The sequence below is a fragment of the Halyomorpha halys genome, unplaced genomic scaffold (assembly GCF_000696795.3).
Source record: "Halyomorpha halys isolate HHAL.00 unplaced genomic scaffold, Hhal_1.1 Scaffold116.1, whole genome shotgun sequence".
NCBI classification, from domain to species: Eukaryota; Metazoa; Arthropoda; class Insecta; order Hemiptera; family Pentatomidae; genus Halyomorpha; species Halyomorpha halys.
Genome location: NW_027105704.1, coordinates 804,316 through 818,261, shown reverse-complemented (window position 1 = coordinate 818,261; position 13,946 = coordinate 804,316). Strand labels below are relative to the sequence as shown.

Genomic DNA, 13,946 nt, shown 5'->3' with positions numbered 1-13,946 from the left:
TTTGAAAATATTTATTTATTTATAATTTCCCCCAAAAAAACGACAGGACTTTTTGAATGACCTGGTATGTTGAGCAACACTAACCACTTTATGCTCTTTTATGATGACTGATGATTTTTGATGAGTTCTATTTCACAAAATAACACTTTCTTTTAACAAAGCAGTTGGTCCTCCTATAGTTTTCAACACATCTCATCCTGGCGATCCAAAACATAGAGTTACTTTTAACTTTTTGGATGATTCTAGATGTCCCACTGAGGGAGACAAAAGGATGTTCAGACCTCCTGCCTCCAGGATACGTCCTATCTTTCCTACATTTAAACATCAAGTGAAGTCTAACTTGGACTAAAGCTTGGTCTAGATGTTCCATGTAAACATCGATTACAGCGCAACAGTTTTGGGTTTTAGCATATCATTTCCTTTCTGAATATTATTCTTTAACATTTACTATCAACTTCTATTTTTTCTTGAATGTACTGTAATTACAAATCTTGATGGTATCAACATGGCATTTTACACACTTCAGAATGGCACCGCCATCTTGGCTTTATTTAATGATGTTTCCACTCTATGTTTGATTGAACAAAATTGGTTAGCTTACTTTTTGTTTTAACAAAGCAAATGAACAATATTGAAATGATACATATAATAAAAACATATTAAAAACCCTTTAAACCTAAAAAATAAGCATTTATTCAAAAAGAGGATATTGTATACAAGAATAAAATATTGTCGTTGATGATCGGTAGGCTTTACGCCTTAATTTCTGAATAAACAAACACAAAGAGGATAAAATACAATATATATCTACATTTTTGTAGAACAAGACTCGACTAAAATCGATTCAACTCAATTTGATTTATAAGTTAAGATTTATTTATTTATATATAAATATGTTTTGTTTTATAAAAGAGTTGATGTTTATACTTAAGAGTTTTATTTATTTTTACTCCCTGAATATAAAAGCAATATTTTTTTTCAAAATAGGTGTACCAATACTAATTACTCTGACTATAAATAAATAAAAATAAATTCTTCTAGCTCATACAAATATATTCTTAATACACACGATTTTTTATTTTACATACAAAAAAATTAAAGGATTGAAAAGAAATAAATTTCTGGAAGGTGATTTTTTATACTAGGCCATATTTGAGATAATGGACTTGGATCATTCTTAAATTATAAAAGGGCAATCAAGAATCAAGAAAAGATAGGTCTGACCAATAAAATAAAATTTAAAAGAACTTTAACTAAATTATTTTTAGCTTATTACCAAATCTTAAGTAACAAGCTCATAATTTCAAGTTTGTTTCATAAAAAGTGTAACCAATTACCATTCCACCTTACGTCATTAACATAATATTTTTTTAAAACAATTCAACAGAAACTACTATGATGCAGATGTAGGTAAGAATAGGTATAATAAAAGAGAGAGAATTGCACAAAACATTAATTAAACTTATATCATTCTTTTATATGAAATTTTAAAGCTACCATAAAAGTAAATGAAATAACGAAAGTAACATACGGATATATAAGGATCTGGAAAATCAAATTCCCTCATATAGTGCTGAATAGTATCCAGCAAACTTCGTACAGTCAGATTACCATAGGAGCTGCAAACAAATTAAATCAAACAAAACAATCTAATATATAAATATAAAAACCTAGATTAATGTTCTCATCTCAAAAATTATTTTGGTTTAGAAATTATTAAAATTTTGCTGACCAGGGATAAAATCTAGGAAATTATGGAGTTAGAATTAAAATATGTTGACTTTTTACTTTCCTTGTTACCACCGAAGGTGGCTAGGATGAAAAGGTATTGCAATCTGGTCAGATTTCCACTAGGTTGCAGGCGGGGTCTTTATGTTTAAGAGCCCCACAAGTCTTTTCATAAAGGGACAATGATGATGAAATTTTTTTTTTTTTCCTACGGCACAGGAAGTGGGCTATTACACCATTTTTCCTCTCGCAGTCCGATACAACTTTACTTTTTCTTTTAGTTGGTCCGCATTCTGATGAATATCTTCCAGACCAAAATGCGTTAAAAGATGGTCTCTATCCATGCCTCCCATATTGCATAGAGGACGTTTCGGTGAATCTACGAGGCCAATTCGATGGAGGTGTTTTTGGAGCAGATCATGTCCTGTTACTAGGCAAAAACAAGCCACTCCCTCAGCTCAGCTAAGATTGCCGGGGATTTGTTTATCCTTAAGCAGTAGGCTCTCCCACTTCTTTCCTTCTGCTTGATCTTTGTGTCTAGTGCTTGTCCTGTCCTTACAATAAGAACTTATCATTTATTTTACTGTTCTATAGGAAAGTGGTTGAACAGGTTGGTTCTCTGCACAACCGAGGTTAGCCAACTTGTCAACTTGTTTATTACCATTTCTGCCAACATGGCCTGGTAATCACTGTAAAGCTATAACCAGAGCGGATATATCTCATATATCTTGAAGTGGGTAGGCAGTGGTTTCTTTCCTTTCTGGAACGACATCACTATTACATCTGTCTTAACAGGGGTCACCTTTATCCCAATAAGCTTGTGCTCAGTGGTGATGGTGTTTGCTGCTTCTTGAGGATGGGTGAGAGTTGGGGTATTGATGCTGGAGGCGTAGATGCTGGTCGTCCGCATAGACAGCAACCACTCCCTTCAGATGCTGGATTGATACTACAGGAGCTGTGAATAGCACCAACAGTATTGGTCACAGCACCGAGCCCTGAGGTACTCTGCAGGTGGTAGGGACAGGAGTCGAAAATATCTCACTAACCCGTAAAACGAACGACATTCCGCTGAGATAGTTTCCAATCAGTCGGCATAGGGTGGCGGGAAACTTGAATTCCTCCAGTCAGCGGATTAGAAGCAGATGGGAGAGACACTCGAAAGCCTGGCTACAGTCAAGCGAAATGAAAGCCGTCGGTCTGTTCATATGCATATGTCCCAGGGTATGAGATTGGAGTTTGGCCAGATAGTGGTCATATGCGACCCCTCGCTGGAACCCTGTCTGCTCAGGCGGTATTATCGATTTCTCACTGCAGTGTTCCATAAGATGGTGAAGGATTAACTTCTCAAATATCTTGCTCATATGAGAGAGGAGGCTGATTGGACGATAACCCTGTCTGCTCAGCCAGTATTTTCTGTTCCTCACCGCAGTGTTACATAAGGTGATGAAGGATGAGATATCTCAATATTCCATGATTGGAAATCCCCTTACTTAACCTTGACAAAATTTATTCATAGCGAGCATAGAGGTTTTGGAAAAAATTTACTTATGCCAAGCTAAATTAAATATAGCTGGTCACCAAAATCAGAAATCTGCATGGGCCTACCACTACCCTTCTCCAAGTATGGCCTTTCTTATATTACTTTTAAAACCATTAGCTACAATGAGTATTAGCCGATGCATGACGACCTGAAAATGTCAAGGGGAGATTATAACATCCAAAATAATTAGAGGAAATTTTCGCTGGCATGGATACACGCTACAAACCACCATGGATACATGCTACAAATGGTAGCCAAAACTAGGAATCAGAGTGGTAGTGACAATGCACACAATACAAGTAAATTTTTTAAGAGAATGTCCTACACTCTATTAGGGAATGTCTTCAAGGTAGGATAAGATGAGCTCCATGGGATATTGAGGCCAGAATGGGAGGTGAAGATTTCCCTCTAATTATTTTAGGTGCTAGGATCTCCCCTTCAGACCACTGTAACATCAACCAATACTTATGATAAGCAAATTTTTTAAAGGGAAGAAAAGAAAAGTTGTTCTCAGAGTGAGGAGGATGAGGAAAGAGGCCAATTCCTAGTTATAGCTAATTTTAAAATGTAGTAATAAGTACATTGCCACAAGATCATTAGGAATTTTCATTCAAGTTTTATAACAAAAAACGTGCACATTCCAAAAACACTTAGATAATTTTAAATCTAAAACTAATCAACTTACAAAGGCTGCTTCCTGAACTGGTGAAGACGTCTGATATACTTCTCCTTAAACTGAGTAGCTCTTTCTACAGCTGTCTCACTATCAGCTTGACTAGCTATAGCAGCATTTACGAATTTGTCAATAGATTCTTCAAAACAGTTGAGCCAATAATCTCTGTGAATAAAGATTCATTTTTAAAAAATTATAACAATGGTTGATAGATTAATAAAATTTAATTAAAAAATTGGTATTTTTCAATATTGACCACTAGCAATGAAACAATTAATCATCAGTCAACTGTAATACAAAATAATTTGGTTATAAGAAACATGAAGGGAATGAGCAAGTTTGCTTCTAATAACTTAGTTTTCTCTAAACCAAGCTGAAACTCTCTGTCTTTCTAATCTGGCATCTCTATGCAGGGATAGTAAATACATAGTACTTAATAGGAGTTTTGAATAATAAATAAATAACAGTATTTATTATATTTAACACTTTAAATAAATATATACATATCTGTTTAAGAATTTATTTATTTATAAAGTACACAGTTTTTATTTTCTTCTTTTGCATTTGGTGGAAAAGATATTCTTGTTCAATAATTTTTTTAAACTGTTCGAGTTTTTTTTTTTAAAAAGGCTTTCGGACAAATAATAGCTCCTCCACTGAGGTTAATTGGTTTTAGTATCATTTCATCATCCTCAACTTCATTCCCTTCGCCATCATTATAGTTCATTAACAAGCTATTCTGAACAAAGTCACTATTATTTGGGATTTAGCTGGTTGTGACATAAGAGTCAACCTGTATATAAGCTCTCAGGGTATCTTCTTCTCCCTCTTCTACAAACATAGATATTCGAATAAACCCAGATGGTTATTGTTTCTTATTAGCAATGTGTTTGTTCTCAATGTTGGGTAAATATTAGTATATTTACTAATGTATACTAATATATATTATTATAAGCTATGTATATTAGCAATATATAAGTAAATTACATATTTACTCGGGTGACAAACTTTTCCTCCTAATGCAAGCTCCAATACCTAAGATCTTGCACTGAGTTTCTTATAAGCAAGTTATCCTGCAGTTTTAAAGTATTCTACATATCCTAAAGAATATCTTTCAAATATGTATGTAGCAAAATAAACATATATAAAATATATGTACCAAAATAATGCAAACTAATTTCAAAAAATAATTACTCTCCGAGTTAATCATTTTGAATTTGGAATGGTGTCATGAAGATAAAACAGAGTGAAAAATTAAAACAATACCTAGCTTGGTGGTCAGCATTAAGATCAACCGTGTCAGGAATGTAATCTGTTCCGGCAAGAAGGGGACAATAGGCCAGGGGAGACCCCCACCTATCTAGCTCCAACTGGGCAACTGGCACTGTACTATTCAACCATGACGATGGAACTTGCTCTAAACCTGAACTACCAGCGTAGTTTTCTTGCCAAGAATAGTTTTCACCTGCAAAGACAAAAAGAAAATTGAACTAGGTAGTAAATGACAACCTAAAGCAGCTTTAATTTACCAACATTAACATTACCGCACATCTCAGCTCCTTTAAGAAATGCACCGATGGCACCTAAATAACCTTCATGTCTAAGGAATAAACTCTGAACAGTTCCTTTAGACCAGTAATTAATTGAATAAGATACAGTGTGCATACTTAATGGGTGGTTCCTCAAAAAATAACCTCCAAAGTATACCTGGAATACGTTATAAAACAATACAATAAATAATCAATCTAGAAGAAAAAAAAAACCTATTTTAAATACCCACTATCTAATATAAAATGAATATGATTTTATCTCAAATAACAATTATTCCTTTATTCATATAGTTATGGCCTAAAAAAAAAAAAAAACTTTCTTCTTTAAATTTTAATAATATAAATTACTAAAAATTTTAATTGTTTCAGTGATTGGCATAATTAATATTCACAAGTATGTTAGTAGTATTAAGTAAACAATATTAAAGTTTGGCCTCTGTTTTATATACAACAGTTATTGGAAGAGGACTCCCTCTATTAGGAAGAATTGGAAGTAAAATGAATGGTCTATCGTAATAAAATATTAATTTAAAGAATCTTACTTTATTTAAATTGTGACTCATTGCATATAATGATGCTATTTGACCGATATCATTACTGATGGTGAATAACAAACTTCTAGCCAAATCAGCTTCTTTATAGGACATTTCTGGAAAACAATCTACAATTTAAATTAGTTTTATCAGATATTTTAATAACAACATATATGTTTTTATAGACCTAAAAAGGAGCATGGTTTATTGTGCCATAAAAAAAACATGCTACATGTGCGCACAACTTTTTCGTTTGTTAATAACGATTTTTCTGAACTGTGATAGTCCATTCCAGGACATTCTGATATATTTCAGAGAGTGCTCTGTTCAAATATATATTGCCATGTTTCAGGCTATTAACTTTTTTAAGGCAGGTGGGGAGTTCCAGAAACCGCATTTATTATATAATTATGAATTGTATTACACTATATAATAATATAGCTTGTATAATATATAATATACCTTGTTAATAGAAGGGCCAATGACCAACTAAACCAATTTTGTGTTTATGCCATTTGTTAATTCGAAAATGAAAAATGTGACGATAATTAAGGTCAATGTCTTAATCTGACTAGATAAAAAAAAAGTTGGAGACTTTTTTAAAGGGGCAATGTCAAATCTACAATAGAATAAAAAAAGGCCAATGTGTACTGAAACAACTTTTTCTCAAAATGAGTAAAATGGATATTGGCCCTTCTTTTACCAATCTATGGATATTTTTCTCTCGGTTCCTTATGGGAATAGATGTACTGCTCTTAGAGGAACATTGTATATTTATATAATTAAGGGATAGATACCACAGAACCCCCTGCCATGGTATGCAAAATGTAATTCATTATATGCTTTGTTTCTTCTCCCAAACAGCATAGTTTTCTCACCTCTATTTTCTTGGATTTCTTTCAAGCCAATTTTAATTTCATGGAGTGATTACCTTAAGAGGGAGGAGACCTATACTCCTAGGAAAAATAGAGCCGGGATCTTTTGATTTTCAGTATTATTTGATCTCCTCTTAAGGGTCAGAGTTAAGTGCTAGGGGAGGTCCGTTGCCACTATACCAAGGTACAGTATACCTCAACCCAACAGGTATTAATTTTTATTTAGGACTGGGTCTATGCCGTCAATGATCCTAAAAGGTTTGATTATCTATACCTTTGAGTCGGCGATAATAATTATTAATACTTTGCATTTATATTTAATTAAACTAAATTCCTTTTCAACCCACTATTTTCAATATATAGCAATATACATATCAAGGTCACACAGATCATGAAGAAACTATTCATTAATGTGAAAACAGCAAGTAAAATGTTAGTAGGAATAAATATAATTTGGCCACAAAGTCACATACTAAAAAAAAAAGTTTTATTTTGAATAATTATTAGTAAACTCACTTTTACCACGTCTGGATGCATCACAAACTTTCCCAAACGATGAGGCTATGAGATCACTGTCAAGTCCAAGGGATCGGTAATCACCCCCGTATATATCACCTACTAGCAAATCAGTGTTCCTGTGGTCTCCTACTTCTGCAAGGTCAAGTAGTTCATCAAAACCCTGTACATACCAATAGGCTATGGAATAATTTTATAGATCACACACTAAAAATGGTTTTAAAAACAGGATAAATTACATTTGTTATTCCTACAGCAGGAACTAGATCTATCCAAGATTAGTAACAGTCATGAGTAAAGATATAATAATACAGAAACAGTAAGGTTTTTTCTTTATACATAATTAACCAAATTATCCTCAACCAACAATTCAAAGCAAAATAATAAGGAATTGAGCTGGAAATATTCACTAATTTAAGTTAGATATTCTTTACTTACAATATTTTCATCAGGACTGTAAGACCATAAAAATTATAAGCAATGAACATTATTTCAGATTGTCTGTTACTATATAATTAGACAGTAGTTAATAGACAGAATATGAAAATCCCCTAAACTATCTAGTATGTAAAAAAAAATTCACTACAAGCCAGAAAACTAAAAACAACAAGTACTTCACACAAGTTATTAAAATATTTTCTTCATATTCATATTTAAGGACTCCAAGCTTTATAATAAGAGATGATAACCATTAAACCAAAGATAAGTTTAGTAACCATAAATAATTTCATATTGAACAAAATTAGAAATAAACAAAACTAAATTAATGTACCCAACACCATCCTCACTTTTATTAGTTGAAAGGCTACCTCTAAAAAGATTATACATGCAAAATTAAAAAAAAGAAAAGATATTTCATCATTAAAAGCTTTATTAAGACCTTATTTGACTGGTGCTATCAATGACTTAGTCCTTATCCTTAAAGATGGCTCTTAGGCACCAAAACTGAAAAAATGTAAATTGGGTTAAAAGTAAGACAGTTTTTTTCTTATCCCTGAACAGTTTGACAACATGTCAGTAATAACCTTTTTAGAGGAAGTTCTTCAGTTAACTAGTGAATATGATAAAATAACCTTTGCATTGGTCAGGAGCGAACCTAAACCCCAAAAGGTACCCCCTCCAGTGGCTGTACCTCCAATTCTTTCATACTTGTCTTCAGATTCCACCTGCAATTCAATAAACAAAGTCCAAAAAGCTATAAACCACAATACAGAAAAAGTTCAGATAAATAATAAAATGAAATAAAGTTCGAAATACATCTTAAATACTCTTATTTAAAAAAGTTAATTGAATGAAAAATAGAATACAATTGATGCTATCCAGTATTTACTAATCAGATAGAGAAAATAAAATTAAAATTTCTTTTTTTTACCAGACCTTAAGAATGCTTACTCCCGATCCAATATTAACCAACATGTACGGGAATATGTTAGGATCAGCTAGCTGAAACTCGTACTCAGGATTAGCATGGCGATGGAAAGTAAAAGCTTCATCCGAGATATTTTTCAGAAGAAAATTGCATCCTTTTATCAGGCAACTCATTTCATCTTCCTTTTCTACCCTTAACCAATGAACAGATGATAGTATTTCGCCTAGTATTTGATAACATTTTGTCAGAAATGACATAAATTAAATCTGAAGATATATAACAACTTATAAATAAGAATAAAGTATCCAAAAAGTGGAATCATTATTAAAAAGTATATTATAACTATGGGTCATTCTCTAATTTTGGTACTATTTCAGTTATACAACTTTTTAAGAATAATCGACCATCTAAATTTAAATGATTTTATTTTACTGTAATAATCCTCATTGAGGCAAATTTCCTTCTCACTTTAAACTTCATTATTAATTATTAATTATTATCTAGTTATATAACATATAATTCTTATTTTTTCATTCCCTAGCTCTGACACAAAGCTAAGGCTGATACTTTACAAGTGTCACTTCAAAAATTAAAAAAAAACAACATTCTAAGATGCCTAGCATGTCCTTTCACACAACTCTGCCAGCTAATACCAATATAATAATTCCTGTATTATAATATCTACACTAATAATTGAATGATAAACATTGTATTATACAATATTTTTTTTAGTTTGTCTTATTTGACAATTTTCTTTTCTTTACTGATGAATCTTCCAGGAGATATATAGATGATGAATTAATCAAAAAATTAATAAACCAAAATTTAATGGATTTTCATGAAAAACTGAACAAAATACCTCTAAAATGTGAATAAAATCTTCAATATGTCATATCTTTGCTAAAAACTGGTCTAATTTAAAACTTTTTTTTTTTTATTTAGTAAATAATTTAATTTACTGTCCATGTGAAAAAATCATTTTTAGGACTCCAGGGAATCTCAAACAGATAGATTGGTAAAAAATTACACATTGAAAATTAAAATGCTGTACTACTACAACCATAAAGGTTCAGGGGTTGAGTACTTCATAAGGAAGTACTAGAAAATGAAAATATTTTCTCGTGAAAATATATTATAATCAAATTTTAATTGTAAATCTTTACTTAAGGCTTAACAGATGTATTTAATATCAATATTGATACCTCAATAATTCTAAATTTATAAGATGGTCTTTATTGTAATTCATAGTTTATTTGCAATGCATTGTTGACTAAATTTATAATCTTTAAAAAGTTAGTAAATTACTCCCAGTAACTTTATTACTACCTCAAATAGTATTCTCTTAAACTGAACATGAATAATAATAATTTATTCAAGTTCAGGTAAATAGGATACATTTCAGTGCCTTTTCACTATGAAAAAATAAATAGACACTGTTGAAATCAGCCATCTTCAATAGATTATTTTATTTTCCTTTTTTTTAAAGTTTATTAAAAAAAAAAAAGACTGAAAATAATTTTGGTCTAGAGGAAGATATCCTAAAAGAACATCGTGAATTAGATAAAATTATGTAACTTAAATAGGTAAACACAGTTAAAATGACAGTTTTCTTTTTAAATTTATTGAAAAGTAAATTTTGGGAGCTATAACAATAGGGACATTAATGTTTTCCAGACTAAAAAAACATCAAAGAAGGAAAAGTTACAAAAAAAATTCATCAAGGTGAAAATGCATAATGAATTATTCATTTTTAACATAATGTGACCTTAAGGCATGGGTCAACGCATTGTGTAAACTTGTAATATAAGTTGGTGTATATTTAATGTATATAAATTCATTTACCAATTTCCTGTTTAAATTTTGTTTATAAACAAGATATATAAACAAAATTGACTACAATATTTTTTTTTTCAGCAGAGAAAACAAACTTCCTTATAAATAAAATAGACTAAATACATTATAATATAGGTTTTAGGATAAATATAGCCTGAGAAAACCAGGAGACAAAATATTCAAATCAAGGGTTCAAATAATTATAACAAAAGAAAGATTTACCAAGGAATATAAACAGTAACATTAAACAAGAGTCATTTGAACTGGAGGATGGGCGTGTACTCATTTGTATATAATGTTCTATTATCTTCATTATAATCTATTTCATAATATTACTGCTGAAATTAGTACAGTTGCCAGCTTCCCCCTTAATGCTCACTCTAAAGGGATAAACATCATAAAATACTCTTCAGTTGAGGGCCGGTCTAAATAACATAAATAGGATTCACTTGATAGCAGGGTTTGAAATAATTTTTTTTCCAAAAAATCATATAATAATTATAATGTTTGATTTCTAATTTTGAAATCATGTTTGATTTTAATTGATAAAATATTTAAATTGATCTTTGATGTTTTTATTGATTCAATTAAAAATACTGGTCACTCATTGAAAGATATATTACATAAATAATAATGTTTAATTTGTGATTAAAATAAAAATCATTATTTACAGAATAATTAATATTTTAATATGAATATTTATAGATTATTTTTTGCTTATTTTTGAAATGTATTTTTTTTTCAAAATTGATGCATATCATTATATACAAAGGGCTTTGGCTTTCTGAAATCGCTTTAATTGTGCAAACGTCACCTGCTATGCACGTTAATGCTGATAGGGTGTTTTCAGAAGTGAAGTATATCTTTAGCGATTTACGTTCCCGGTTCTCATGGACAGTTGAAAAAAATTTTGATTTTGAAACTGAACACTTCCATTCTAATGTAGTGAGGCAGTTTTTATTTTTATAGATTTTTTGTAAGCCAAAATTACTAATGGATTTTGGAAATAAATATTATCTATTCCTAACAGTTGATAACAATATTCTCTATCTACTACTGTAGACTAAAAATATATCATGGAGATAACTAAAAAAATGTATATTTCTGATTTAAAAAAGTATTACAAAAAAATTATTATTAATATTAATTATAAAATTTTTATTCCCAAATAATCATCGGGATATGATTTTTTTTTTTCAACTTATGATCAAAAATAAAAATGACTTTTAATAAAAATCATCAAATAATGTTTGATTTTTATAAATTACTGAATTTAAACTCTGATTGATGGAGTAAGGTTATAATCGACCATAATAGTCCACCATTTACTCATTATGGGTAAGTGCGAACACGCCCACCCTCCATTCAGAGTGAGCCTTGAGCAAATAATATAAAATCTTTTCCCAAGCTATATGAGAGTAATACTTGAGATAAGGGCATTTTAATATTAGATAACTTATTAGTTTTCTTACTTGAGTCCAAGTTTCTCTTGAATGAGGTTGGCATGTTTGAATGCACCTCCGCCAGTTGCTTTGATAATTTTTCCAGCCATTGATTCTCTAGAACCAACTAGATTAGATTTGATAAAGTCGAGACATTGCTCTATGTATTTAGTCTCAAATTTGACAAAATGGAGCCTTGCAGTTTCTGAGACTTCATAACTATGATCCTGAAAAAAAACATTTATAATTTAAAGAAATGATTTTGAGTTTCAATAGCAGTACAAAAAAGAGATAAAGAATATTACATCAGAAGAAGAAGAAGCTTCCTTATCCAAGTAATAATTCGCTCGCCTGTAAGAAAGTGTTGAATAGTAAGCAATTTTTGTAAGAGAACCACCTAAAGAATTAAAAATGAAGTTAACAATAAGTATCTCATTCATTCATTTCTAATACATGCGATTTTAAATTAAATCACAATAATTAAGACAGATTCCAATATCTATTGAACGATGAAAGTTAATAAAACCAAGATATATACATACCAATATCTATGGCAAAACGTTTGGCATTGGTTAAGTTTCGAAACACCTTGATAGCTTCAGGCAACTTAATGCTCTTAGGTGCACCCTTCTTATCCATTCTGTAGTAACTAAAATAACATGACAATCAAACACACAAACACTGACAGCATTCACCTGAAACTGATTACATATACCAGCTGTACTGTCCTATCTTTCATAATCCCCACCCTGAGTAAATAAAACAATTAAAAACTCGATTATGCAATCGAATTTAAATATTTACATAGACTCTAAAATTAAATGATTTTTTTAAACTAGTAGTATGTTAATAAAGTGATTTTTCAATAAAGAGATTTCACACGCGAGTAGAATAAAGCTAGGCAGCAACGTAACTAGAGGGGGGGGGAGCGAAATGGTCACGAAATGCCTAAAAATGCTTTTTTTGTTCTTAGTTAACCTCCGAAGAGAAACAATATTTATTATTTTAAATTATTAACCATGGAATAAAAAAAAAAGTTCGTAGGGGTTGTTCTCAGATTTTTTGCCATTATAGTATCAAGTCTACCAAATTTAACTTTTACAATTCCTTTCCCCAAAACCGTTTAATAAAATGAATATTTATTACAACACTCAACGAAACAATGAAAATGTCAGTATTGACCGATTTGGGTAGTTGCCTAAGCTTAAAAATATCAGAACAGTCCCAATATTTTGTAGACAAGTTTTCAAGGAGGCATACGACTTTTGCTCTGGACTTGTGGTATATTATGAAATTCCAATAGAGTTTAACCTTGAATTTAATATACCTGAAGTTTAGGGTCTAAATATTTAATTTACGAAAAAAATAAATAAAAAACGTGTGGACCAAGGTTTATTTGTCATTACCAAAAGAAAAAGTCTGTCGTCTTCAATACGATAATGTGCGCCAATTCACATGCCTTTTTCCGTTCCTCACTTAGTCTTTACCTTGTCCTTATTTAGTTAGTTGATACATTTTACTTAGTCCACACCGTAAAATTATATTTTCTATATACGCATGAACCAATTATTTTTTTAAAGTAAGAACTTAATTAGTCGGGAAAAAAAAAATCAAGGATCATTATTAAAGAATTAGTGTTCCGTTTTCATAAGTTAAAATATAATTAGCTTGACTTCACCAACTAGATTTCGTGGTAAAATCTACTTGCCGCCTGTGGAGTAGTTTTGTTTGAGCCGCCCCCGGAATCAGGTTATGTTTATATAGCACTTGCGCTCCTCACATCCCCTTCTCATTGGCTTAATCATTTGATCTTCTCATGTACTAAATCAATGAGCAATTGTTTAGTGAACATCATTTTCTTTAATTTAACTTTATGCCTGTCTCTGA

At 30.9% G+C, this 13,946-nt stretch overlaps 1 protein-coding gene across 3 annotated transcripts in view; it reads right to left on the bottom strand.

The window, feature by feature from the left end:
- The window catches only part of LOC106677975 (4'-phosphopantetheine phosphatase), a 21,202-nt gene extending 8,408 nt beyond the window's left edge, over window positions 1-12,794 (bottom strand). Inside the window, exons 1-11 of one of the 3 annotated variants that reach the window (XM_014416213.3) lie at window positions 12,602-12,794; window positions 12,365-12,456; window positions 12,090-12,286; window positions 8,793-8,976; window positions 8,489-8,581; window positions 7,416-7,578; window positions 6,034-6,152; window positions 5,486-5,648; window positions 5,208-5,406; window positions 3,954-4,106; window positions 1,532-1,619 (exon numbers count right to left, since the gene is read on the bottom strand). In XM_014416213.3, the coding sequence (XP_014271699.1) occupies window positions 1,532-1,619; window positions 3,954-4,106; window positions 5,208-5,406; window positions 5,486-5,648; window positions 6,034-6,152; window positions 7,416-7,578; window positions 8,489-8,581; window positions 8,793-8,976; window positions 12,090-12,286; window positions 12,365-12,456; window positions 12,602-12,698 (1,548 nt within the window). In that variant the 5' untranslated portion in view covers window positions 12,699-12,794. Of the gene's footprint in view, window positions 1-1,531; window positions 1,620-3,953; window positions 4,107-5,207; window positions 5,407-5,485; window positions 5,649-6,033; window positions 6,153-7,415; window positions 7,579-8,488; window positions 8,582-8,792; window positions 9,008-12,089; window positions 12,287-12,364; window positions 12,457-12,601 lie in introns of those variants that run through there. The other 2 variants (XM_014416214.3, XM_014416215.2) reach the window with 2 other exon arrangements.
- Between the last annotated feature and the right edge of the window lie 1,152 nt (window positions 12,795-13,946).